Source organism: Xenopus laevis, chromosome 6S, assembly GCF_017654675.1.
Source record: "Xenopus laevis strain J_2021 chromosome 6S, Xenopus_laevis_v10.1, whole genome shotgun sequence".
Lineage (NCBI taxonomy): Eukaryota > Metazoa > Chordata > Amphibia > Anura > Pipidae > Xenopus > Xenopus laevis.
Window position 1 is genome coordinate 100269955 of NC_054382.1, and position 27953 is coordinate 100297907.

At 38.6% G+C, this 27953-nt stretch overlaps 1 protein-coding gene across 2 annotated transcripts; it reads right to left on the minus strand.

The window, feature by feature from the left end:
- Positions 1-2177: 2177 nt before the first annotated feature.
- oprk1.S (opioid receptor kappa 1 S homeolog) lies at positions 2178-26431 on the minus strand. 2 transcript variants are annotated; one of them, NM_001355487.1, is made up of 4 exons: positions 25911-26431; positions 13945-14277; positions 6167-6519; positions 2178-2792 (listed from the first exon to the last, which is right to left on the minus strand). In NM_001355487.1, the coding sequence occupies exons 2-4, from the start codon at positions 14250-14252 to the stop codon at positions 2275-2277; spliced, it is 1179 nt and encodes a 392-aa protein (NP_001342416.1). In that variant the 5' UTR covers positions 14253-14277; positions 25911-26431; the 3' UTR covers positions 2178-2274. Both variants share the same exon structure in this region, with proteins under 2 accessions (NP_001342416.1, NP_001342417.1).
- Positions 26432-27953: the final 1522 nt, after the last annotated feature.

The following is a 27953-nucleotide window of genomic DNA, read 5'->3' on the forward strand; positions in this document are numbered from 1 at the left end:
CCTGATACATCGAGCTGGTGCTTCTGTTAGCAGAAAATTACTCTAGCTCCAGGTTCTTTTCAGTGAGCACCGTGGAGCAATCCACTTTTTCCACTTTTGCAATAGAGTAAAACGTTGACTCTTTCTATACTGTTCTTTTCTTCACTCTTCTGTGCATGCACACCCTGACAAAAAAGAAGAAGAAGGAAAATGGCTGCTCTGTGGTGCTCACTCAAAAGTACCCCAGTCAGTGGAGTTTTCTGCTAACAGGAGTACCAGACCAGGATACTGCAGGTTAGCAATTACAGATACTGGAGGTTGCCTAACATTTGGCACCTTCCAGTCATTAAGATGTTTCTTCTCCTTTAAAAATGATGTAAATTGCTAATGCTTTTGAGCATGCAAATATTATAGGGGTCATTTACAGACTCCAGGTGCACACATGCTAGGGCACTCATTTAAAAAGCACTTGCACCCCAAGCCTGTAGCGATTCTGCAAGAGAATTCTGCGTTCAACGTTGTAAATGACCCTTTATATTTGCTTTATAGTAGCCAAAAGTATTTATGATAAAGCAGCATTTTACAGGGTAGGAGACTAATCGTAACCCTAATTGAGATCACTGATACAATTGCCAGAGCACTAAAGGAAAAACTGAGCTCTTTAGTGCTCATTCAAAGAGAACGTGTGTCCTGGGTCCAGGGTTAGTGGCAGAAAAGTTTATATACGACCCCCAGCCTGCCCCTCAGCTAAATGCACACAGCATTGTATTCAGAACACAGGTGTTTCGCTTCAATGAAAAATCTGCAAAACTGCAAAAAAATACACAAAACTTCTCACCCGTGTAGAAACATGGACATTCGCCGTGAAACTGTCCATGGTGAAATTTATTTTGTGATTTTGACTAATTATTCTTTACTCCATTAATCCAGGCACTATCAAACAGATATATGAATATTTTGTGTTTTCCTGCTTTTGGGGCTGTGACTGCTACTCACTGAAACACATGCTAAAGTGACCGACAAATATAAATTATATCTTTTGACTCTAAAATAATAATGCCTAGACAAGCTGCAGCTTGTAAAAACTTTATTTCACTAATAAATAAACTACATAAGCAGATGCAGTAAATAGTAAAGTTGTGAAACTCAAACACCTGGACTACGAAACAGCATTGTTTTTCAGATATACATATAAATCCTTATTATAACCTTTTCTGTAAAAGCCTTATCTAAGTACAATTTTTTTTTATATGTAACGTTTTATATACAAATATTACATTACAATTTATCATTTACGTCAGATCAATAATGTCTTATATTCATATAAAACCAAACTTTGTACACTGACAGGGAGAAGAATCAACACTTTGGGGCAAATGTATCAAGGGTCGAATATCGAGGGTTAATTAAGGATTTTGCGCAAATAGTTTGATCGAACGATCGAAGGAATAATCGTTTCGATCGAACGACTAAATCCTTCGAAGGATTTTAATCCAACGATCGAAGGATTATCCTTCGACCAAAAAAAGATAGCCAAGCCTATGGGGACCTTCCTAACATTGACTTCGGTAGCTTTTAGGTGGCTAACTAGGGGGTCGAAGTTTTTTCTTAAAGAGACAGTACTTTGACTATCGAATGGTCGAATAGTCGAACGATTTTAAGTTCGAATCCTTCGATTCGAAGTCATAGTCGAAGGTCGAAGTAGCCCATTCGATGGTCGAAGTAGCCAAAAGAACACTTCGAAATTCGAAGTATGTTTTCTTCTATTCCTTCACTCTAACTTAATGAATGGGCCCCTTTCTATAATATATGTATATATTTCAGACTGCCCCATCAAAAAAGACCTCCAAGGACTTTTCATTATCTCAGTTAGTTCTGCAGGCTTGATTAGCCAAAAATACATGTAAGAAATAATTTCAGCATATCTGTCTGCTATTACTCAAGACTATATGGATAATCTCTTTCTCTCTCTCTCTGTAAATACCAGCTGTTTTACATATGATTTTACTGTATTTATTTTACACAGATTTTATTTTATGTCCTTATTTCTTTTCTGCCCATTATATCATATCCTTACTAGTTGCTACTGGTTCATTAAAAAAGTGAAATTTTTGGCAAATGTAAAAATACTGTACAATACGGGACAAAATATATATATACATGTCTATTTACAGCGGAAGTTATACAATATATGGCAGTATATATACATAGTATTTATACAGCAGAAGTTATCTGAGTTAATGCCAGTTCATTTTCTGTTCCTTGTGGCGTTAATGATGTAATTTCCACTGCTAGTCATACTGGCTTTTGAGAACCGCCCCTGTTGCAGGCTGGATCTTGCACCGTGTTCCCAACCCTGCTGTTTCCTTGACGATCCAGTCTGTGTTTTGAAGGAAAGCAAAAGTCTTTGAAGCATCTTTTAAAATTTTCATCCAAAAATGCATAAAGAATAGGATTTAGACTGCTGTTTGTATACCCCAGTGCAATACAAAAATAATAAATAGACACAACAGCAATGCTTTGGGGTACATCCACTAGTGCTTCTACCAGTACAAAAATGTGAATTGGGGTCCAGCATACAATAAACACTGCCACCACGACCAGCACCAGTCTTGTGATACGACGGAGATTTCTGTCCTTTTCCCGTGACCCAGAAAGAAGGCGGACACTTTTTAGCCGAAGGATCATCAATGTATAACAGATTGTTATTATAAATACCGGGATTATGAAAGCAAAGATGAATACACACATTTTCATCACAGTGTCCCAGTACCAGTAATGAGCCGGAAACTGTAGGGCACATTCAGTTAAACCTGAAAGAGAAAAAATAAGCATATGAGAGCTTGCAAACCAGATCACTAGTGATGGGCGAATTTGCAGCGAACTTCCGCGTTTCACTGCCGGCAAATAAATTCACAAAATTATTGTGAAAAAAAAAACCCAATTCCGATGCGTGCAACAATTTACCGCACAGCCATTGACTTTTATGCAAATGGATAAAATAGGCATCGGAATTGTCACTGTGGGCCCATGTAGCCTGGGACAAAACTCCTGCGTGACTAAAAGGTGGACCCATCACCCAAAAAAAATATTCAAAATCTTGACTATTTTAGCACATTAGTCAAGTAAAATGAACTTTACACAATATAAATTATTTGACTCTTGTTTTCTTCAGTCTATGAATTCATAATTATAGCAAGCAGACGGGAGCCATTTTGTGGACACTGTTATTAAGACAAGCCTTGCATCATCTCAGAATATTGTTTGTGCACCAGAATGGGGGACCTGATGTCCATCCCCATGCCCTGGTTACACAATTAAAAGTAGTAAGTGCTGAATGGAAAGTGAAAGTAATTGTCTGCCCCGCCTCTATGCCTAATACATACAGATGAAGCCACTTGGATTTGTGAGTTAAATGCGTCATGACTCAGGGTTAATTGAAGAAACTGGGTTATCTAAAGTCATCTTAACTCATTTAATGCATTTAACCTTTTCATTAGCATACCAAAGCACCATTGTTCACAATGGTGAATGCTTTAATTAGATGGGATGTTGTGACACAGTTTTCTGTGTTAAATGAGATAAATGGGATATCTGTGTTTAGTTATTCTGTGTCAAACAGACAAACCAAAGTGGCTGCATCTGTATAAGTCCTAGAGGTTTCAAAGTTATATTCACTTAGGCGGTCGTTATGCTTTTTTTTATAACATTGACTAGGCAGATCTACTAGCCAATAGTTTTTGGAATTATTGAGTATCATCCAATTATCTTTCAAAGTATTGAATAAGACTGTTGTGTCTCAATAAAATGTTGGGAAAAGGCACTCTTTATGCAAGAAAATGCTAATTTACATGATATTCAAAATAAACATATCAGATAAGTGCTGTTACAGGTTCTTTTAAATATTTATTAAAAACCTGAAGAACAAAACAGCATTGCAGAACTGGTAAAAGTAAAACCTCAAATGGTCTGGGGTTTGTTGGGCATCTTGCAGTTTGTTTTATTCTAATAAAAGCCAGCACACCAATGTGTGATTTTTTTTGTATTCAAAAAGTGATTTTTTTATTGTATTAAGTGAGAAAATTATCTTGGTGGGTTGATTAGAATACTTGGGGGAAGCCATTTGCATACATTTGAATACGTTGACAAACTTTTAATATATCCAATAGTAACAGTCATTGAGTGTCACATGGGCCTAGCCACCTATTGATGATAAACTGACTGGATAGAAGTGTAAACTTCTAAACTTATGAGTTCCAGTTTTCATCCAAAAAATGTAAAGGTCTCCTTAAAGTTGGTTTCTAAGAGTAAGGAGAATTGTTTCAGATGACAAGCTGTGTTATATAAGAATGATGGAGATAAAACTGAGATTTGATATGAGGGGTTATCCGCGTAAATGTCTTTAGAAACATATGCAAAAGGCCATGAAGGTAGAAAGATCAGGGTTCCTTCTATATTCTGCGAGAAAAGGTAGACAGCGAGTTGAAAAGAGAATACCACTAGTTTTTTCTTATAATGTTCATTCTGATAACATAAAGTTCATTGTATATAAGCATTGGAGAAAACAAACATATTAACATATTAGCAAGTGAAGAGTCTTGGGGACCAAATGGTCAAGACTGATTTGGCAGAGAGTTAAACCCACTTTCTTTGGGGCTCTATAAAAGCAACCTATCCTTGCTTATCGTGTCATTGTTGCAGTAGCATTATAAAGGGTGGCAAATTCAATCACCCCTCTAAGGGATTATTTTTCAGAAGTATAAACAAGTAGAAAGTGCTCATCCTTTCTAATCACCAATCAAGTGACATTTTATTAAAAGTTTTATTTAGTGCCGGGCCAAGCCGGCTGGACGCTCTGAGGCAACCCAGCCAGCTACGTCTCCCATTTCTCAATCGCTCGTGCGTGCGGAAGCATGCACGGAGGTGAGCACGAGGACATAGTAGCTGCCGCTGGGGAGTGTGATCACATGCACAGGTGCGTGCGTGTATGCAAGGAAGAGCGCATGCATGCGCTGAAGAGGCAGGAGGAGCTGCCAATTTGAGAGCCACAAGGGTCTGAGCTAGGGGGAAAGCAACAGAACAGGTACCTCCCTGATGCCCCTCCACTTTTGTGCCCAAGGCACGCGCCTCTTCTGCCTACCCCTAGTTCTGGCCCTGGTCTTATTGGCATTAATGGTGATATCAAGTTTAGATCCATTATTGCCACCGTCTTAAATTCAGTTGGCAAGAATGCAGACATGTTTTGGTGAATCGAAAATGTTAAAACCATTGACTGTCATTTCCACATTATTAGGCTGTAAACTGGTGTGTTTGCTTCAGAAACACAATTCTAGTTTATATAAACAAGCTGCTGTGTAGCCATGGGTACAGCCATTCAAGCACAGGATACACAGTAGTTCTGAAGAATCTGCTGTGTATCCCGTGCCTTTTCTCCTTTTTCCAGCTTCTCCAGCCCCATGGCTACACAGCAGCTTGTTTATATAAACTATAATAGTCTTTCTGAAGCAAACACGCCAGTTTTACCAGTGCAGGGCAACACTACATTATATTGTCATTACTTTAAAACACTTTAATTTTTTGGTGTTACTGTTTCTTTAATTAAAGTTAAGAACATAATGTATTGTAAATTAATTTTTGGCTTCATCTAGGTTTCCAAAGACAAGCACTGTCATTTTGGTGCCTCCATATCACATTTGACACCAATCTAACACTACAGGGCAGATCTATCAAGGGTCGAATTTCGTAAATTGAAAAACTTTGAGATTCGAATTAAAAAAGAACAATCAAAATGAAATCGAAGGTTTTTTGGCTGAATAGGTTAGTTTTCGATCGAATAGGTCTGTTTTCGATTGAACTCGAATCATACGAATCAAAGTGATAGCGCATTCAATCTAATTCGAAGTTTGTTTTTTTTTAGGAGGTCCGCCATAGGCTAAAACAGCAATTCGGCAGGTTTTAGATGGCGAATGGCTGAAGTCGAATTTTTAAAGAGACAGTACATGATAAATTTCAAAATTCAAATTTTCACATTTTTTTTCAAGATCAAATCGAATTTGGACTATTCAATAATCGAAGTACACAAAAATAAACTCGAAATTTGAATTTTCACTTCGACCTTTGATAAATCTGCCTCTACATGGTTCAAGCAAAATCAGCATTACATGCAGGTTATATTCTGTGCACTTACCATCACTAATTTTTGTCCCTCCAAGAACAATAGCAGATATGCCAACAGAGGATGATAACATCCATATGCATATATTAATGCATTTTGCTTTTAGAGGTGTACGGAAATCCAGGGCCTTTACAGGATGGCACACAGCAATATATCTGTCAACACTCATCATGGTTAAGGTGAATATGCTGGTAAACATATTATAGTAGTCAATGGAAACCACAATTTTACAGAGCACATCTCCAAATGGCCAAGAATTCATTAAGAACGAAGTACTTTGAAAGGGCATTGTAGTGGTAACTAGGGCATCGGCTAGTGCCAGGTTAAAAATATAAATGTTGGTAGCAGTCTTCATTTTGGTATACCTGTTGAAATTTAAAAAAAAATACTAACATGAAAATATGTTAAGCTATGTAGCTGTTGTTCACATGAAATAACTGTTCCACAAGTAGAAACATATCATATAGAGGAGGAAGGGGAGATAAGAGAAGATAAATATATGAAAACAATGCTCTGTTGCAGTGGGAAACATTGAGAATTAATTGTATGTACTCAAACACAGAATGCTCGGGACCTGGAGTTTTCTGGAAAGGGATCTTTCCATAATTTGGATCTCCATACCTAAGATCTACAAAAAATAATAAAAACATTAAATAAAACCACTAACAAATAACTGACTAACAGAGTTTATGGGAGATGGCCTTACCATATTTTTGAGCTTTCTGGATAATAACAGGCTTCTGGATAAAAGATCATACTCCTGCACCATTTACCAATTATCAAATCAAACAATGGCTTTAGTGGGTGTTCTGCTCAGTTCTACCCAGACCCAGTCTCCATATCTTTTGGAGGTGTCAAAGGCTCCAGTGGCCACCTTCATTCCAACATAGTTCTCAAGAGTAGTCTTTTCTTCACACCTCATCTTCTTTAAGGGAGTCACTCTCACATATTGAATTCTCATGCTCTAGCAGTTTTTGGATGTTTTCTTCACTAGGGGGGGGGGTTATTTATCAAAAGCTGAATTTATCCCAATATTTTCGGAAATATACTCCGACCAAATCCACACGGGTTATTTCCCGTTATTCATCAATACATTTTCCCGAAAACCACAGTTTGTGAAAAAACTCTAAAAAATCATGAAAACAGCGTGAAAATTCGAATCGTACACATTTTTCAGATTTTCCGCCCGAAAACCCAGATCTTTTCAGATTTTTGACCGAAAACCATGAAATCTTAGATTTTTTGCACAAAACCCAGAGCAGATAAGGATATCTTTAGTACTTCTCCTATTGACTAATATACAATCTTGGTTGGTCTGAGATGTCAGATTTTCTGAATCTGATGTTTTCCGTACTCGGGGTATAATAACATTTTTGGCATTCAGACTCTCCAAATTCAGACCCCCCAAAAGTTGTCTGAAAAATAACTTTTAGAGGTTTTCTAGGTAGCTTTTTAGCGCATTGTTCAGCATACTTTTTAGATTTGGATCTTTTTTATAAGTTCCATGACAATCATGTTTTAGAGTTTGCGAGTTAAGTCGTGATTTCTAAAACCACTAAAACCGACCTTTAATAAACAAGCCTCTTATTGACCCTTATTGTCACAGCAACAGGGTCTATTCACTATTCAGTCCCTCATCTCAATTGGCAAATGCTCACAGAATCCATTTCAGAACAGCCCATTAGCAGCCTCAGGCCTTGCACAAGCTGCACAAATTAAGCAAACTCAAACCTATCAAGCTGACCTCCAGAGCTATGGCAACTCCCTTTTAATACCATGCTCACACGGGGTGCATATCACTATGACTCTCTTCAACTGGCGAATCAAACAAAGTCTTGTTCAACTGCACACTCTCTGATGCATTCACTGCATACAAGAGCATCACTATGGCTAGTTAACTCCTCTGTGTCATCAGACATGTCAAGCAGAAATATCTTTCATGGCCCTTCTCCTTCAGCATCAATATCAGAGGGGACCTTCTCATAGTCGCTCTCTCTGGGGGTCTCTATGAAAAACATTCATTAGGACCCAGTAAAAACCTTGCCGCAATGCAGTTACTATTGAGTGGTAAAATATCTGTTCCCCGCCAAAGAGTTCTCTGATCCCCTACAACATTTTACTTTAAGGCATATGGCACATAAGGCTTATTGTGTTTCTGTGTTTTCCATTGGGAAGAAAAGCGCTAAAATGGTCTGTGCAGCAATTTAGTTAAATAGAATTTCATTTAACTAAATGACAGGTTGCATGGGAACATTCAGACACTTCTCTGCCATCTGAGAATAAGCCTGTGTGCCATACAGTTTTTAGTAAGCTTTTATATTTTATGCTAAATAGGTGAAGTATCTCAAAAATGAAAATTTAATATAAGCTTCCTTATACTAAAATAAAAAAAAAATCTAAATATAATCAATTAAAAATTCAGCATTGTTCCTGAATTAATCAAGTTTATATTCACTATTCCTCTCTCAGCATCTGTTTCTCTTCATTCTCTCTTCGTGCAGCAGTTGGGTGACATGTGAATGATAGGGGGGGGGGGCTTCCTTTCCTAGCAGATGAATTAGAGCACACTCAAATAACTGATTCCAGTACAAACAAAATCTAACAACTATCTAACAACATCTAACTGCCTTTTGCACAAATTCTGAATGTAGAGAGGCATGAATTCTGGGGATTTTAATAGAGTGAGCCCTAATACATCTTCTAGGCAAAAGAAGCCCCCTATAAGATAAATTGGATCATTCATCTGACACCCAACTCCTGAATGAAGACAGAAAGGGAGAAACAGTTGCTGTGAGAGGAATAGTGAAGATAATCTTGAGTATTTCAAAAATGGTACAGAATATTTAATTGGTTGCATTATCATGTAAATGATCGGGCTTACTGATGACACTAGTCTCATGAAATTATTACATATTTTATCTTTTTTTTTTGTTTTGTTTTTTTGAAAAACAATCATGCTGAATGAATGCGATTGTGAGATAGTTAGCAGTTCCAAATATTGATAACATGCTGTAAGATTCAAACCACTGAATAGTGAATTAGCAATAATTAGTCACAACAATAACCAAAGAAAACGTGTTCATTTAATCTTATCTTAACCTTATTAATGCTTGCTGATGATTTCTACATTTTGATTTTGAAGACATTTTTAGGGACAGAAATATTGATGCAATTTGATAGAAATCCTATTATTTTTATAGCATTTCAATGACTTCAACAAAATTATCATCAGATAGAAAATATTGGTGATTTCCTCTCATTTTGCCTAAAAATTGTTCTTCATCCTTCCATTAGAAATCAGATGTTGCTGGCAAAATAATGTTGACCTTATTTTGGATGTAAATGCCATTTATAAATATGCTAAAAACTAAAGGTTGTATAAAAAAAGTGAACATATCTGTCAAAGTTGTAGTTTTAGAAATAGGTGTAAATCTATTATTCCATCACCATGTAATTTGAGCTATACATGCTACAAGTTTATTTCCCATTTTTTATGGTTTCAACCATTTTTAGGCGCAAATTGCAAATTTTTAAAACATTAATCTTATTGATGTTTCATTTCAGAAAATGAATCATTTGGTACTGTTAACATTTTCTGAAATTATTTTATTGATCATTATTAATTATTTTATTACAGTTATATTTTTTCCTTTGAAAATGTAACCATTATTCCCAAGCCCATAACTGATAACAGCAAAAATGATGAATATTTGTAGCAGATATTGCTTTTTTGTCCAAGGCAGGCTCATTTGACAAGTGTAAGAGTAATTTATTATAATTGAAGAAATGGTGGGGAAGAAATACATGAACTGAGTAATGGCCCATTTATCAAAGGTTGAATTTTAGCGTTACATGATTTTTTTTTTTTTTACTCTAATAAATTTTATTACAGTATGATGATTATTATTATTTTGATTATTATTATTTTATTCACAATTCAAATGGTATATTATTTATGAAAAAATAAGACCGTCTAAAATTTAAAATACCTAATATCTAATATACCTGACCCGAAAATTTGCATCAAATTGGAACTCAGAAAAAAAAAAAATATTGTGCAACATTTTTTTTCTCCCATTGGGCGTCATTATCGCAGTGAAACATGGTGAAAAATGTCACTCATTGCTACCATTAACATCAAACAAAATAGTTCAAGGGACCTCTGCCATTGACTTCAATAAGAACTTGCCAAATTTTAGGTGGCGAATATGAATTTGAATTTTTGAAGGGTCTGGCTGTAATTTTGGTGAATTTAGAACTCGAAATTGTGAGTTTTTACCAAAAATCCCAACTCCAAAACTTGAATTCCAATTCCAATTCCAAATTGAACCTTAAGTAAATCTGCCCCATAATGTCACTAACAGAGAGGTAAAGGTAAAGTTAAAAACAAAAAAATTGTTGTGTGAAACATTTGTAAATTAAATATTTGGCAATATACAGTGCCATTTCATGGAAATAATTTTCAGTATAGACCAGTATTTCTCCTGCACAAATAAACTGATAAAGATTTTCTTTATCAGTTGAGCTATACATGTAACTGGGCAGATTTATCAAGGGTCAAATTTCAAGTTTCTAAAAACTCCCATCAACTCCCATAAACTCAAAATTCGAAAGAAAAAACGACCAATTGAAATTTATTAAAAAAATCAAACTTTTTAAAAATAGGATCAAGCTGCAAATTCAAATCGACTTAGAATAGAATTTGATTGAACTCAAGTCAAATTTTTTCACATTTTTAAAAAACATTTTTTTTCCAAAAGTCCACCAAACTAACTCAAATTGATTGTAGGAGGTCCCCCATAGGATAAAACACCAATTCGGCAGGTTTTAGATGGAGAATAGTCAAATTCTTAAAGGGACAGTACTTGATAAATTTCAAAATTCAAATTTCCAATTTTTTTTTGATTTGAATCGAATTTGGGTTATTCCCTAGTCGAATTACACTAAAATAAACTCAATATTCAAATTTAAAAATTTAAATTTTCAATTCGACCCGTTATTTAAAGAGAAAATATTCTGGGTATTGGTTTCTAGATGTAGAATTGTCAAATTACTTTTCATTTTCAAATTTCAACATTTCTTGGGACAAATGCTACCTGTCACATACACCAAAGTAATCTGGAATGTGCCAATTTATGACAATTTATATTTAGTGACAGAGTAAAGGTGGCCATACACTATAAGATCCGTTCGTTTGGCAAGGTCGACAAACAAGCGGATCTTGACCCAATATGCCCACTAACAGCTGGGCGATATCTGATGAATCTGAATGTTCAGCCCGGGGGGCGAACGATCGGATTACCATACTACGAATGTGCTTGACGGGTCGCAGGACCGCATCAACTAGCCGATGGGGTCCTGGATCGTCGAAAAAAATCAAACTTGACTGATCGATATCTGGGCGATTTTTGGCGTGATATTCATCAGTTGGACCCACACATGGGCAGATTGTAATAACTTGCCTCCCTGGTGGTCCAGCAGTGCCATCGGCGAGGACGCCCGCCTTGCCGCTCCTCTGCGCCAGTTAGTTAAGGGCGCGCACGCCATGCATCTTCTGTATTTGTAAGCACAGGCGCGTGTTGACGCCCGCGAAAGGGCGTGAATTTCGAATGTATTAAAAGGGCCAATATACAATTCTTCACTGCCCGTTATAGGATCTTGTTCCTGGTGCTTCTGTGCTGTTTTGCTGTTTCTTAATCTGATTCCCTGTTGTGACCCCTGCCTGCTTCTGACAATCCTGACCTCTGTATCCTTTGCCTGGTAACCGACTTCGCTTATTCCGAATCCCTTCTGATTGATCTCCTGGTTTGATCCTTGCCTGCCTGACTCAGTTTGAACTCTGCCTGCCCCGACCTGGCCTGATCTGATTACGCTTTCTGTCTACACCTTGTACCATGACCTTCTGCCCAAAAGACTTTGCATTACCGTCCTGCCCCTTAGCTTGTTCAGAACCCTTCGCTTTGCACCTCTCTTAAGACCTGGCGGCATTTAATTTGCTGAGGGCTCCTCCCGAGGTGAAAGGCGGCTGTTAAAGGCGGAAGCAAGAACCGAGAACAGGGTGCTTAGCATCGTTTCTGAATTTAGGGTGCCGACCGTGATACAGATCAGCTGCCAAATCGGTCTAAAGGACCAATATCGGCAGCTTCAATCTGCCCTGTATGGCCACCTTTAGTCAGTGGTTGCTATTAATATTAGTATTAGCATTATTATTAACTTTGGGGATAAAAACATAATTTTGCCTCATCTTGAGTAGGCAGTGCAGTATTTAAGAAGGATATTAATGAGCAGGAGAGAGTGCAGAGATGTTCAACTAAACTGGTAATGGGGATGGAAGATTTAAACTATGAAGGTAAACTGTCAACATTGTTTTCTCTGGAATGAATAATAGCAAATATAAAAGTTTTATTATAAATTCGCTACAAATGCATGCTGTTTTCTGTGTAATTACATCCCTTCATGACTGACTAATGGCAGGGTTCAACTCAGCTATGCATTGTAATTCACAGCCATCAGTGTTGCATTAAATGATTCAAAGTCAGCACTAATGCTGAAAGAAAGCAGATGCACTAAGGAGCAGGACTAAGAGCATCAGAGTACTGTAATTGTAAAATGCCCTTTGTAGATAGCATACACACTACAATCAATCACTGCGAAATACAAACTCTGCTGTCGGCTTCATTATGGCAGTTACCAATACAATACTAATACTAACTCTTACAACAAGTTGAATGTTTATGACAAATACTATAGGAGTATTTCATATATATCTAAACATGATGGAAGTGATGGAATATTTTATGGGTAAATGGCATTACAAGCACCCTAATTCAGAAATAGCATCAATTATTCCAGGGAAATCATAGAATTTCTAATGATCTATTAACCAAGCACCTTGCAATTGTGCAGTTGTTTAGAAGTATTAATTTTCATTTGGCTAATAAAAGAGATTCAAAAGGTACACTAATTATGCATACACATAGGGGCAGATTTATCAAGGGTCGAATATCGAGGGTTAATTAACCCTGGATATTCGACTAGGATTTGAAATCCTTCGACTTCGAATATCGAAGTCGAAGGATTTAGCGCAGAAAATCGATCGTACGATCGAAGGATTATTCATTCGATCGAACGATTAAATCATTCAAATCGAACGATTCGAAGGATTTGAATCCAACGATCGAAGGAATATCCTTCGATCAAAAAAACTTAGGCAAGCCTATGGGGACCTTCCCCATAGGCTAACATTGACTTCGGTAGCTTTTATCTGCCGAACTAGGGGGTCGAAGTTTTTTTTAAAGAGACAGTACTTCGACTATCAAATGGTCGAATAGTCGAACGATTTTTAGTTCGAATCCTTCGATAGTCGTAGTCGAAGGTCGAAGTAGCCCATTCGATGGTCGAAGTAGCCCAAAAACACTTCGAAATTCGAAGTTTTTTAACTTCGAATCCTTCACTCGAGCTTGATGAATCGGCCCCATAATGTAGCCTTTTATACATGCCAGCTTTTTACCTTGCAGTAAAAAAATACAATTATTTTGCTATCCTTCATGTTCATTTATATTATCCTAAATTATTTAAATCCAAGCAATTGGGATTTCCATTCATGGTTGTGCTTATGGCTCAACTGCAAAAATAGGGCTAGAGAAGAGATTTGGGCTGTGGGATGCAAACATATCTTATTGTATTTAGAAAAATCAACTTACGATTTATCATGTTTGTTTTTATGATATATCAAATAATATAAAACATACTTTATATTTACATATACATATTATTTAATATTAACTTACCTGATTATTACAAACATCACTAAGGCATTTCCCACTAAACCAACCACAAAAACCATGGAGTAGACTGCAGTTATTATTACTGAAATTGTTGGTGAGATACTGGTGTGATTGCCTTCATTTAGTGGTAGATCAGGGTACACACTGACATTTTCATGATCATCCCAGCCTAGCAGCCAGCTTGTGTTGGGAAAGCAAGTGGAAGGACAGGCAGGTGCACAGTTGGAAGCGCATGTCGGGCCCACTGGAGCTCTGTCTGAGATAACCTTTTCTTCCTCTCGAAAAATGTGTACTGGAGATTCCATCACCATTTATGAGAATAAGACCTAGCAAATACTAAAAAAAACAAACAAAAAAAAACATAATGATGAGAAAGTAAATTTTTTTTAAATAAAATAGCCATCAGTACAAATGTCACTAGAGCAGATTTTGGGGATTTTTAGTGAAAGGAGCACTGATGATTTGTTAAACAAGTGAGGGGAGAGGTGATGAACATACATACTTAGTCGGTTATAGTTCTCATTATTGAGCAGTCATAATTACGGTTTTGATACAGGGCAAGAGCATCTCATGAAAGCAAATTTTATATCAGTGATCCCCAACCAGTAGCTCACGAGCAACATTTTGCTCACCAACCCCTTGGATGTTGCTCCCAGTGGCATCAAAGCAGGTGCTTATTTTTTAATTCCAGACTTGGAGGTAAGTTTTGGTTGCATAAAAACAGATGTACTGCCAAACAGAGACTCCTGTAGGTTACCAATCCATATAGGAGCTACCACAGTTCATATTTGGCACACACTGGAACTTTTTCCATGTTTGTGTTGCTCTCCAATTTTTTTTATTTTTAAATGTGGCTCACAAGTAAAAGGGTTGGGGACCCCTGTCTTATATAAAGGTTCTTCTTTTCCCATTCTTCTTCTTCCTTCCCTTACATCAATTTGGCAGCAGCCCTGACAGCAACCCTGAGATTTATTCTCCCTCTTTGTTTGGTAGGACAAATGGAACAAACAATAAATATTTCACTTACACTCCTCCTATAAATAGAAATTAACTACACCAATTACCATTGGTTTTTTTCCACCTGCAGAAGGCAAGTGGTTTTCTTTCCTTTTTCCTCTTAGGTGCCAAATCCCAAAAGGATTTGTAGGCATGTTACCCAGTTGACACTGCAGAGGCAGATTATTTACTGGTGCTAACAGGTATTTAAAAACTGATGTCTATTATCCGTGCAGCCTGTTTGACACACCTTAAAGGGATACTGTCATGGGAAAAAAATTTTTTTTCAAAATGAATCAGTTAATAGTGCTGCTCCAGCAGAATTCTGCACTGAAATCCATTTCTCAAAAGAGCAAACAGATTTTTTCATATTCAATTTTGAAATCTGACATGGAGCTAGACATTTTGTCAATTTCCCAGCTGCCCCTGGTCATGTGACTTGTGCCTGCACTTTAGGAGAGAAATGCTTTTTGGCAGGCTGCTGTTTTTCCTTCTCAATGTAACTGAATGTGTCTCAGTGGGACATGGGTTTTTACTATTGAGTGTTGTTCTTAGATCTACCAGGCAGCTGTTATCTTTTGTTAGGGAGCTGCTATCTGGTTACCTTCCCATTGTTCTTTTGTTTGGCTGCTGGGGGGGAAAAGGGAGGGGGTGATATCACTCCAACTTGCAGTACAGCAGTAAAGAGTGATTGAAGTTTATCAGAGCACGTGTCACATGACTTGGGGCAGCTGGGAAATTGACAAAATGTCTAGCCCCATGTCAGATTTCAAAATTGAAAATAAAAAAATCTGTTTGCTCTTTTGAGAAATGGATTTCAGTGCAGAATTCTGCTGGAGCAGCACTATTAACTGATTCATTTTGAAATTTTTTTTTTTCCCATGACAGTATCCCTTTAATTTTAAAATAACACTGAAAGGGCTGGTTTGTATTATCCAGCTCCTGTCTAAGGCCACCTGAGTAGGTTAAAAGGTATCCCTGATGGCCATACCCCTTATTTTTTATTGCTGTCTTGGAATCTTAACCCTTTTTTAAATTTATTTTGCAGATGTCCACAACTAATGAACCCCCTACAGAAAAGCATTGAAAGTCACATAACTTGCAACGCAGAGCATTTGATGACCAGCTTCCTGACACCATAAAAGGTTATGTGAAACCTGATGGTGTATCAAACTGAGGAAGAGAGAGGAAATAACCCCAACACTTCAGCTAATTGGATGAAAGGCTTCATTCAACCTACCATGCAAGAGATGTTTTCTCAATTCTAATCCCAGAGTATCCCTGCATCTAATCCTGAGGCTGGCTCATATCCTGCTTCCCCTGGTATTCTAAAAGTGGTTGCACAAAAATACCGCTCCTGGTAGCTAAGAGCTGAATTTCCAATTTTCAATCCAGAAATTTGGCTCTTCTAGTGCAGAGAGCAAATTGTGCTCTCTGCATTAGCGAGGTGGACTGCCCCGACCCCTCCAGCATGACATTGACTGCCCCCGACCCCCTCCAGCGCTGAAGAGGTGAGTGCCGCTGGGAGGGGTGGGGGCGGCAAAAGGAAGGTTGCCCCAGGCAGCAAAATTACCAGGATCACCCCTGGTGATAAGCCAAGATATAAGTTACATGGGAATACCCTCAAGCATGAATTCCAATAAAAAAGAAAGAGAGGGAATATGGGAAATCAAACAAGGTACAGTCTGTCATTTTGTTTTCTTCCCCCTTGATGTGCAGTTGTTTTGCACATTGGCTTCCTAAGGCAATATTAAAATAATAAAGCATGCCTTTAAATTACTTAATTGATTCATTTCAATTTGTGATGTAAAACATTATTATAGTATTTTCTGGAAACCTTTAACATTCATATCAATAGTTATGAATTATCATTGTACACAGAGATATTCTAACTTTGCTTGATCTTGCCCAATCCCACTTATTTTGTCCTGTACTTCACTCCATAGCCTTCTATGGGATTCAACATCCCAGACCAGTCATTTGGCTTGGCCAATGCTAAAAAAAAAAAATTTGGTTGATGTTTTTTGAACCAGTTGGCCAAGTGAGTCCATTACATTTTCAATGTTTGGGAATCCTGCAAATGTTGATAAATCAGTGCCTTGTGAATAAACAATACTCTATGAAACAGTTGAATTATTAGCTACTACACATTGTAAGTCTCTTTAGACAAGGAATCCAAGTGTGGCAAGATGTATTGTCAGCATAAAATGCCTTTGTTTGTTTGTTTTTCAGAGAATGTGAGTGCAGATCTTGTTATCTCATAAACCCACATAACAATTTATGAAGTAATGGCTATTTCTGGATACTTAGAAACATCAGTAATACAAGAAAGGATCAAGGGTTGGACTGGGCCGACAGGACACTAGGGAAAAAACCTGGTGGGCCTGATGGGTACAGCCAACCCAGGTCTGCTTCCTACATGGAACTTGTATACTTTACCCAGCCACAAGTAAAATTAATGTGACACGGCTTACATGCATGGGGGGGGCAGCCACAAGTGTAAGAAACACAACGCTGTGCGGCAGATGTATCAAGGGTCGAATATCGAGGGTTAATTAATCCTAGATATTCGACTGGCGAATTAAAATCCTTCGACTTCGGATATCGAAGTTGAAGGAATTTGCGCAATTCGTTCAATCGAACGACCGAAGGAATAATCATTCGATCGAATGATTAAATCCTTCGAATCGAACGATTCAATCCTTCGAATCGAACGATTTGAAGGATTTTAATCCATCGATCGAAGGATTATCCTTCGATCAGAAAATTGTTAGCAAGCCTATGGGGACCTTCCCCATAGGCTAACATTGGCCTCGGTAGGTTTTAGGTGGCGAACTAGGGGGTCAAAGAAATTTTTAAAGAGACAGTACTTCGACTATCGAATGGTCGAATAGTCGAACAATTTTTAGTTCGAATCGTTCGATTCTAAGTCGAAGGTCGTAGTCGAAGGTCGAAGTAGCCAATTCGATGGTCGAAGTAGCCAAAAAAAACATTAGAAATTCTAACTATTTTTCCTCTATTCCTTCACTCGAACTTAGTGAATGGGCCCCTGTTTGTGCCAAACGTGTAAGGTACTGGGTGGACGGTGGAATTTGCGACTGGGGTATTAGCCCTTGGGGTGGTAGCGCTAGTGGGCCCAGTCCAACACTGGAAGCATCGATTATACTGAATATTTGAGACCTGGGACTTTCGGTAATTTGGATTGAAATCAGTTGTAAACAGTGCAATTTAGAAATAAAAACTACGCCATAAAATCATGACAGAATTCCTTTACTTGTGCCTAACTGGTGTTAAATAGTTGGTATATTCCAAGGTTTCATTGTATTTATTATTGCACGAATTAATATTGTACTTTGTGAATTTGGAAATCTTTATGCATGATACATTACAAAAATCTTACTGTTGTATTTATGAGAATGTATAATTGATATTATGCCAGACTAATGCTGAAAATTGAGTCATTATTTCATACTATCTTAGGTGTACCATAACCCTCTGACATCATTGGTAGTGATGAGTGAAACCTGGGCCATCCCACATTGGTGATAATTTTATAAAACTACTACAGTGGGAACAGTTTTGTGTTGGGATCTTACTCCCCTTAACTGTCATGTACAGATAGAAACATAGTAGGGATCATTCATGACCCCTGAGGGTGCAAAGGGGTGCAAGAGTGAAAAAGACCAAATGGCAAATATCTAGAGAAAATTCATGAAAAAAATGCTGTTGCTGAAACTGTAAATGTTGCTGCAAAACTGTACATTTGCTCATCCCTAATCACATGGACAAATTCAGAAAGGAAAATGGAAAGGAAATAGTTTTTTAATGCTTTGACGCTCGGCACAAGCTTTTTTTGTACCATTTATTATGCCTGAATTGTAAACCTGCCTTTACATAGTATAAATAATTGTATTGCTTCATAACTAATCATGTTTCTACATTGCCTTCCATGGTATTAAAATGGCAATAATTGATGTGTACATTTATGCATTCCAGTATAAATATTCCACTGGGAAAGAAGAATTCTGACAAAATGTCAAGTAAAAAGGGGGAATGGATAGATTAAAAAGGGTAAGTAGGTTGTTGTTCTTCCCATGTCTATTTGGGTTCCTCCCACACAATGACATAACTATGCTCCACCCCCAGCAAAAAAATCTTCATGGAGGTCTGGTGTCTGCCCCCAGCCACACATACATGCCAACACCCCCAGTCCTAGCCTCCTGATTGGCTACGCACCTGCTACAAGTATTACAAGTAGTGGGCAGGAGAGCAGCAAATTTCACTGCAGAGGGATTGGGGGACTATCATACAGCAGACCCTGCTTCCTGAGCCCCTCTTGGTCCACAGGCCAAGCAAATAAAATTACCTTTGCAAATAAATTGCTAAAGAATATTTGCATCTTTGGGGGCAAAAGAAACATTACGACCTTTCCCATAAACAATAAAATGACTCTACAACTGTTGAACAAAGATTAGACCACTTGCTTCCATTACATAGCTTAAGGGGAACTCCACCCAAAAATTGTTGTTTGTGTAAGAAAAAATTTAATTCTAAGCAACTTTGCCATATAAATGAAATACAAATATTCACTGGTTTAAAATTGATTTGTAAGGGCAGAGACACAGGCTGTGATTCGGGAGATTAGTCACCCGGCGACAAATCTCCTCTTCTTCTGGGCGATTCTTCACGAGGAATTTTGGACGACTTCGGAAACAAATTGCTCCGAGTGCCATCCCGCCGGCGATTTTCATTCTAGCAAGCGGGAAGGCAGGGGAGGCAGTTCAGGGAGATTAGTCGCCCCGAAGAAGAGGAGATTTGTCGTCGGACATCTAATCTCCCCGAATCGCAGAGTGTGTCTCTGCCCTAAACGTAATTACAACTGAAAACATTGTGTCTGTCCCTTTCTGGTCTATATTTCTGACCCTTGAAACAGTGTAGCAGTGTAGTAAGTCCTCCTCCAGGTCTGCTAATCAACAAACGTGCAACATTAATTCAGAGATCAGAACTAGGAATGCAGAAAATGTGAACAGCCAGCAGATACTGTTTTCAATATTGCATACTGAAAAGTTGCTTAGGATTACATTCAAATGACACTATTTTATTTGTAAATATGATTTTCAAGATAAACCTTTCATTTCTGGTAATTCCATAATGCTGACAGTTTTCTGTTTTGATTTGTAGAGACCTAATTTTGTAGAGCTGCCTTGCTGTTTAACAAATTGTTCTTCAATACTCTGTCTTATAACCAATAATGCGTTTCCCTCAGGATAATTACATTCCACTTGTGTCATAATCTGGCCATGTGTCATGGGAAAAAAAGACTATATAAAATGCATTGATACTTCAGCACAAAGCCCTGCCACCCCCAGATGTTTTTTTCTGGTATTTGTTCTCTGGTCATCACTTTGTACATACATTTCACATTTGGGACTTGTTGCTGTAATAAAATTCCTTTTTAAATACTGAAAGCAATATTACTGGTTAAATGATGTTTGGGTACTGAGCAACCAAGATCTTTAAGGACTCTTACACACGGGTGGTTTTTACCTGCGATCCCCTGTTTTGCGTTTTCTTCTGTTCAGCCGCAGGGAAGTGCAGGAGTAGACGCACTCAATGATTGTCAAGGGGGCTGTACTCACACAGACGCATGTATGCGCCGAACACAGGTGAAATGCTACATGCTGCGTCCCACCTGCGTTTGTCACTTATATGCGTCTGTGTGAGCCCCCTTGACTCCTGCGCTCCACTGCGTCTGAATGGAAGAAAGCCCAGGTAGAACCGCCCGTGTGTAAGGGCTCTTACTGACGAGCCATTGTAGCTGCGATCTCCTGCGTTCCATTTTTCTGTGTTCAGCCACAGGGGAGCGCAGGAATAGACGCATTATGTTTTTTCCAAAGGGGCTGTACTCACACAGGCGCGTGTAGGCGCCGAACGCAGGAAAAATGCAGCATTTTGCGTCTCAACCTGCTTTTGGCGCCTACACGCGCCTGTGTGAGTACAGCCCCATTGGATAAAACGTAATGCGTCTATCGATCGCAGCTACAACGGCTCGTCAGTAAGAGCCCTTACACACGGGCGGTTCTACCTGGGCTTTCTTCCGTTCAGCCGCAGTGGAGCGCAGGAGTCAAGGGGGCTCACACAGACGCATATAAGCGACAAACGCAGGTGAGACGCAGCATGTTGTATTTCACCTGTGTTCGGCGGCTGAACGCAGAAAAATGGAACGCAGGGGAGCGCAGCTACATCGCTCGTCAGTAAGAGCCCTAAGAGTCCTTAAGGTTAGTACCTTGACAGCATGAAATTAGATTGGACATGGGACACCTGAATGTCGTTATTATAAACCAGATGAAGACCTGCCAGAAAACTCCCAGCATCCCATCAACACCTATAGGCTTTACAGGTGATGATGATCTGTAATTCAGCAAAATCTAGAGGGCCATATATGTAAAGTTAGCGGTAGCAATGCACACATGGGGGCAAATTCACTAACCTCCAAAAATTTGCCTAGTGACGGCTTTGCTCACAGCGCCAGGACAACACTAATTCACTAAAATCCAAAGTTGCGTCCAGGGCGCAGAATGCTCGAGAAGTTGAGCTAGCGTTACTGCGCCAAGCGAAGTGAAGCTGTGCTAGCGTTGTTTAATTTGCAGACGGCAGGAAGTTAAAGTTCATTGGACGTATATGTTGCAGCAAATACATTACACTACACAAGCCCGGGAAGCTTAATAAAAGAAAATAGAGTTGTTATATTGCCCTACACATGAGCCCACTGTATAGTTTATGTGCCATATGTAGAGATGTCGCGAACTGTTCGCCGGCGAACTTGTTCGCGCGAACATCGGGTGTTCGCGCTCGCCGGAAGTTCGCGAACGTCGCGCGACGTTCGCCATTTTGGGTTCGCCATTGTTGGCGCTTTTTTTTGCCCTCTCACCCCAGACCAGCAGGTACATGGCAGCCAATCAGGAAGCTCTCCCCTGGACCACTCCCCTTCCCTATAAAAACCGAAGCCCTGCAGCGTTTTTTCACTCTGCCTGTGTGTGCTGAAGAGATAGTGTAGGGAGAGAGCTGCTGCCTGTTAGTGATTTCAGGGACAGTTGAAAGTTTGCTGGCTAGTAATCGTTTTGATACTGCTCTGTTATTGGAGGGACAGAAGTCTGCAGGGGTTTGAGGGACATTTTAGCTTAGGTAGCTTTGCTGGCTAGTAATCTACCTTCTACTGCAGTGCTCTGTATGTAGCTGCAGTGGGCAGCTGTCCTGCTTCTGATCTCATCTGCTGACTGCTGCAATAACAGTAGTCCTTGTAAGGACTGCTTTTATTTATTTTTTTGTTGTTTTACTACTACTACTACTACTACTATAAGAGCCCAGTGCTATTAGTCTAGCAGTGTTGGGGAGTGGGACTGGTGTGCTAATCTGCTGCTCCTAGTAGTTCAGCAGCACCAACTTTAATTTTTTTTTTTAATATTCATTTTTTTTTTATTTTACTTTTTTTTATTTTACTACCGCTGTAGTAGTGTATAAGTTGACCTTTTAGGCATTATTTGCCCTGTAGGCATTATTTGCACACTGTTTTCTTCAACCCGCCATCTAGCTGTGTGACCTTGTTCACATTCTGTCTAAATATCCATAATATTACCGTCTCCAGAAAAAACACCGGAGTGACTTTTTTCAAGCAGCATTCATATATTTTACGTAATCCGTATCCACCGCTGTAGTAGTGTATACGTTGACCTTGTAGGCATTATTTGCACAGTGTTTTCTTCAACCCGCCATCTAGCTGTGTGACCTTGTTCACATTCTGTCTAAATATCCATAATATTACCGTCTCCAGAAAAAACACCGGAGTGACTTTTTTCAAGCAGCCATAATATATTTTACGTAATCCGTATCCACCGCTGTAGTAGTGTATACGTTGACCTTGTAGGCATTATTTGCACACTGTTTTCTTCAACCCGCCATCTAGCTGTGTGACCTTGTTCACATTCTGTCTAAATATCCATAATATTACCGTCTCCAGAAAAAACACCGGAGTGACTTTTTTCAAGCAGCCATAATATATTTTACGTAATCCGTATCCACCGCTGTAGTAGTGTATACGTTGACCTTGTAGGCATTATTTGCACACTGTTTTCTTCAACCCGCCATCTAGCTGTGTGACCTTGTTCACATTCTGTCTAAATATCCATAATATTACCGTCTCCAGAAAAAACACCGGAGTGACTTTTTTCAAGCAGCCATAATATATTTTACGTAATCCGTATCCACCGCTGTAGTAGTGTATACGTTGACCTTGTAGGCATTATTTGCACAGTGTTTTCTTCAACCCGCCATCTAGCTGTGTGACCTTGTTCACATTCTGTCTAAATATCCATAATATTACCGTCTCCAGAAAAAACACCGGAGTGACTTTTTTCAAGCAGCCATAATATATTTTACGTAATCCGTATCCACCGCTGTAGTAGTGTATACGTTGACCTTGTAGGCATTATTTGCACAGTGTTTTCTTCAACCCGCCATCTAGCTGTGTGACCTTGTTCACATTCTGTCTAAATATCCATAATATTACCGTCTCCAGAAAAAACACCGGAGTGACTTTTTTCAAGCAGCCATAATATATTTTACGTAATCCGTATCCACCGCTGTAGTAGTGTATACGTTGACCTTGTAGGCATTGTTTGCCCAGTTTTTTTGGCCGCAGCCACTGAAGCACAGAGGCCAGAAAAAATATGCCATATAAATGCTGAAAATAGTCATTTTTTGCCATACGTTGACTCAACGTATATGGCAAAAAATGACTATTTTCAGCATTTATATGGCATATTTTTCTGGCAACTGTGCTTCAGTGGCTGCGACCAAAAAAACTGGGCAAACAATGCCTACAAGGTCAACGTATGGCAAAAAATGACTATTTTCAGCATTTATATGGCATATTTTTTCTGGCAACTGTGCTTCAGTGGCTGCAACCAAAAAAACTGGGCAAACAATGTCTACAAGGTCAACGTATGGCGAAAAATGACTATTTTCAGCATTTATATGGCATATTTTTTCTGGCAACTGTGCTTCAGTGGCTGCAACCAAAAAAACTGGGCAAACAATGTCTACAAGGTCAACGTATGGCGAAAAATGACTATTTTCAGCATTTATATGGCATATTTTTTCTGGCAACTGTGCTTCAGTGGCTGCGTCCAAAAAAACTGGGCAAACAATGCCTACAAGGTCAACGTATGGCAGTTGTTTAAAGAGAACAGTAGATTACTAGCCAGCAAAGCTACCTAAGCTAAAATGTCCCTCAAATCCCTGCAGACTTCTGTCCCTCCAATACAGAGCAGTATCAAGCAGATTACTAGCCAGCAAACTTACTATCATCTGTCCCTGAAATCACTAACAGCTCTCCCCCTACACTATCTCTTCCAAGCACACACAGGCAGATTTTTCAGATACATTTTTGCCCTTGATCCCCCTCTGGCATGCCACTGTCCAGGTCGTTGCACCCTTTAAACAACTTTAAAATCATTTTTCTGGCCAGAAATTTTTTTTTTAGATGTTAAAGTTCGCCTTCCCATTGAAGTCTATGGGGTTCGCGAACCGTTCGCGAACCGCTCGCGTTTTTGCGCAAGTTCGCGAATATGTTCGCGAACTTTTTTTCCGACGTTCGCTACATCCCTAGCCATATGTTAGGAAATGTAGGGGAAGCCGGTTACCCCCAAAAAATTTACATTATTTTTCAGCCTATCACCTGAAAAAGCAAAAGACGCCAGAGTTTTTTGGGACTTAGAAAAATTTTCAACTAATTTTTGAGGAAATCCTATCAACTCTATTGCACTTCGCCTTGTCTGAAGTGGCGAAGGCAAGTCTGCCGCAAGAGGTTATTTTCAGTAAAATCCGCATCTTAGTGAATTTGCGTAGTAACGTCCATTCGCCAGAGCGCAAATTCGCCAGGCTTTAGGGAGCGAAGTACTGCTAGAGTCTATTTCCTTCGCTAGCGAAATTACACCGGCACAGAAATGACGTCACGCTGTCGAATTTTCACCTGCGTTAGTCACTTCTCCCTTCAGTAAATTTGCCCCTTTGATGGAAATTTACCATAAGATCATTAACATTATAATCACTAATAAACCAGCAATGCACATACCAGAAATCTAAAACAATTTTAAGATCTTGAATCAATAGGAATTTTACTTCATTGCTCTTTTATTCCCAAATTGATTCTTGGCGACATACCTCTGTGTGATCCACTCTTCCTTTTCCCCCCGTCTGGCAGATGTTAAGGTTCTTTTTACAGTATATGAACAGTAGTGAGTAATGCTCCTTCACATAACCTGCATCTGAGCCCACATTCCTTTAGTAGATATCCTGCACAATTAACATAAATAAATAAAGTCTAAAATGTTTTTCCAGAAGGTCTACATAAATAACTGCCCTAGTAGCCATAAGAGTGCTCAGGTGTATTTGTCTGTTAACATGTGCATAGATGTGTGTGAAAGCACATATGTGTGTATGTTCATGCATGTGGGGGGATGTGTGTGTTTGTGTATGTTAATGCATCTAACACTCTAGAAAATTACCTTTAATTGCACTTAAGACCCATGGAAAGTCCAGTGTCACACAAAATACAGAATTATATTTCTGAGCCAATTTCATATCGTACCCTCTATTTTTCTGCTCTTTTATACATAATTACCTTCATGAAAAAAAAGGTTTGCAAATAAGTTATTACCGTAGGCATTCATCATGCTCATATTTAAATGGTTATTGATCTGAAATAAAGTCCGCACATGCACAGAGATAACATCATTCAAGGAATTGCAGGCAGAACAAAACCCAGAAAGCTGTAGAGTTCAATGCAAGTAGGGGTTTTTTTCGGCTAGAACTTTCCTCTGCAATTAATATCCTGATTTTTTTCCAGGTTTTCCAGTTATTTCTGCATGAAAGAGTGACAACAGTGAGTAATGTAGTAGTTAAAAGGACTTTACCTGCTCCCGGCAGCTTTGAAGAAGTGAAGGATGCAGATGAAGCAACGTTCCTCTATGTGTCTGCTAGTTGAAGTGCTCAGGATATCTCTCTTGAGCTCTAGGTGAACTCAGCAAGCTTCTGTATTTTTCAACTCTCATGAAAATCATCTCATGAAAAAGAAATATTTCTAGGCATCTATGGTTTTTGCATGCTTGACTCTCTCTTCCAAAGCTTCTCCCTATTCATTCCCAGGGATAACCTACGTGTGTGGCTTGTTCCCTGTGCCTCTGGTCCATAGCCCCTCCCTTACACGCACTCCATCTCCCTGCCTTACACAGCAGTAGCCGTAGCAGCACTCTGCTTAAAGCTCTCCCTGATGGATGAAAAACTCTCATCGTGACATCTGTCTGGCTACAAGTGGTAAAATAATGCCCAAGTGGGATGCAGAATGCAAAGTCTGTGGGAAAACTGTTCAGTTTCATGGACATTTACATCAGTGGGAGCAGATTTTCCTAAATAAGGCTGGAGATGAAAGTGCAGGAATTATGCTATTGTGTACTTGGGCTCAGCAGCAGGAGCTCTGAAGTTTGCTTAGCCAAAATGTTTAAAAAAAAAAAAACTACACCTTTACAGTGTAATTCACTGGCATGACATTATTCCCTTTGGCATTCAAGAGATTATCCAAATCAATAAAACAGATAAAAAGGAAGAAATGTGAAACTAAGTCATCTTAGACTGCAGTAGGAACTAAACATGAACCTTAAAGAAAAACGATACCCTTTGAAAAATATAGGTCTCTATAAAAGATATATCGCATAAAACAGCTCAGGTGTAAAACCCCGTTTCATGGAAATAAATCTTTATCATCATAATAATATACTTTTTTAGTAGCATGTGCCAAAGGGTAATCATAGATAGTAAATTGCCATTTAAAAAAAAAAAAATAAGGGCCGGCTGCTGGGATAGTAGGATTCACGGTGCACACAAACAAACCATACACGTTGGGTCACATGAGCCAATCAACAAAATCTCTCTTTTGCTTCCACACTTCTTCCCGTTACAGTTAGAGCTGTAGTATTTCTGGTCAGGTGATCTCTGAGGCAGCACACAGACCATCACATATTGGGGCATCAAGGGAAAAGGGCAATATTTACTAAAGTATATATACCAGTTTGGTAAGATTTTTTAATATGCCACTCAATTTGATACAAACTATCTGTTGCTTAAGTATTCATTTTGGGGGTAAAGTTTCCCTTTAATGACTTTAGCATCTGCCGGGACAGTACGATATGTGTGACAATAAAATGGTCTGTATCAGCTATAAAACATCAAACCACGACTCTAAAGAAGATAAAGCAAAGCAGCCTCTCGGACAGAGTCTATTTCGACCTGTTGCTATAGCAGCATAGTGAACTCTTTACTATTTTAGTATACAATGCAGTGAACTCAGTGAGAACCATTCAGATTTAACCCTCTTAGTTATCACAATATTACAAATACTCCCCCAAAAAATGATTCTCCGTTTCTTTTAATGACCGCATATTTATTTTTTTGTATGTTACTAATATAATATGGCACACAATATAATAAAATTAATCTCTGATATCACATATTTGCCACAGAGTGGCAAAAATCATCTCCCTTTCTTGCCCAATGTTTTCCTATATTAAACAGAGCTAACCCCACGCTAGATGCAATTCAGTTTAAAAGAATGATGCAAATAGTAAATTCCAGGACAAATGTATATACAGGTATGGAACCGTTATCCAGAATACTCTGGACCTGGGGTTTTCTGGATAATGGCTCTCTCCATAATTTGGATCTTCTTACCTTGTCTACTAGAAAACCATGTAAACATTAAATGAACCTAATAAGCTGATTTTGCTTCCAATAAGGATTAATTATTTCTTAGTTGGGATCAAGTACAATCTACTGTTTTATTATTACAGAGAAAAAGGAAATCATTTTTAAAAATTTGGTTTGGATAAACTGAAGTCTATGGGAGTTTTCTGGATAACGGGGCAGAGCCAGGGTCATGTTCAGGGAATAATTGGGTTTGGTCC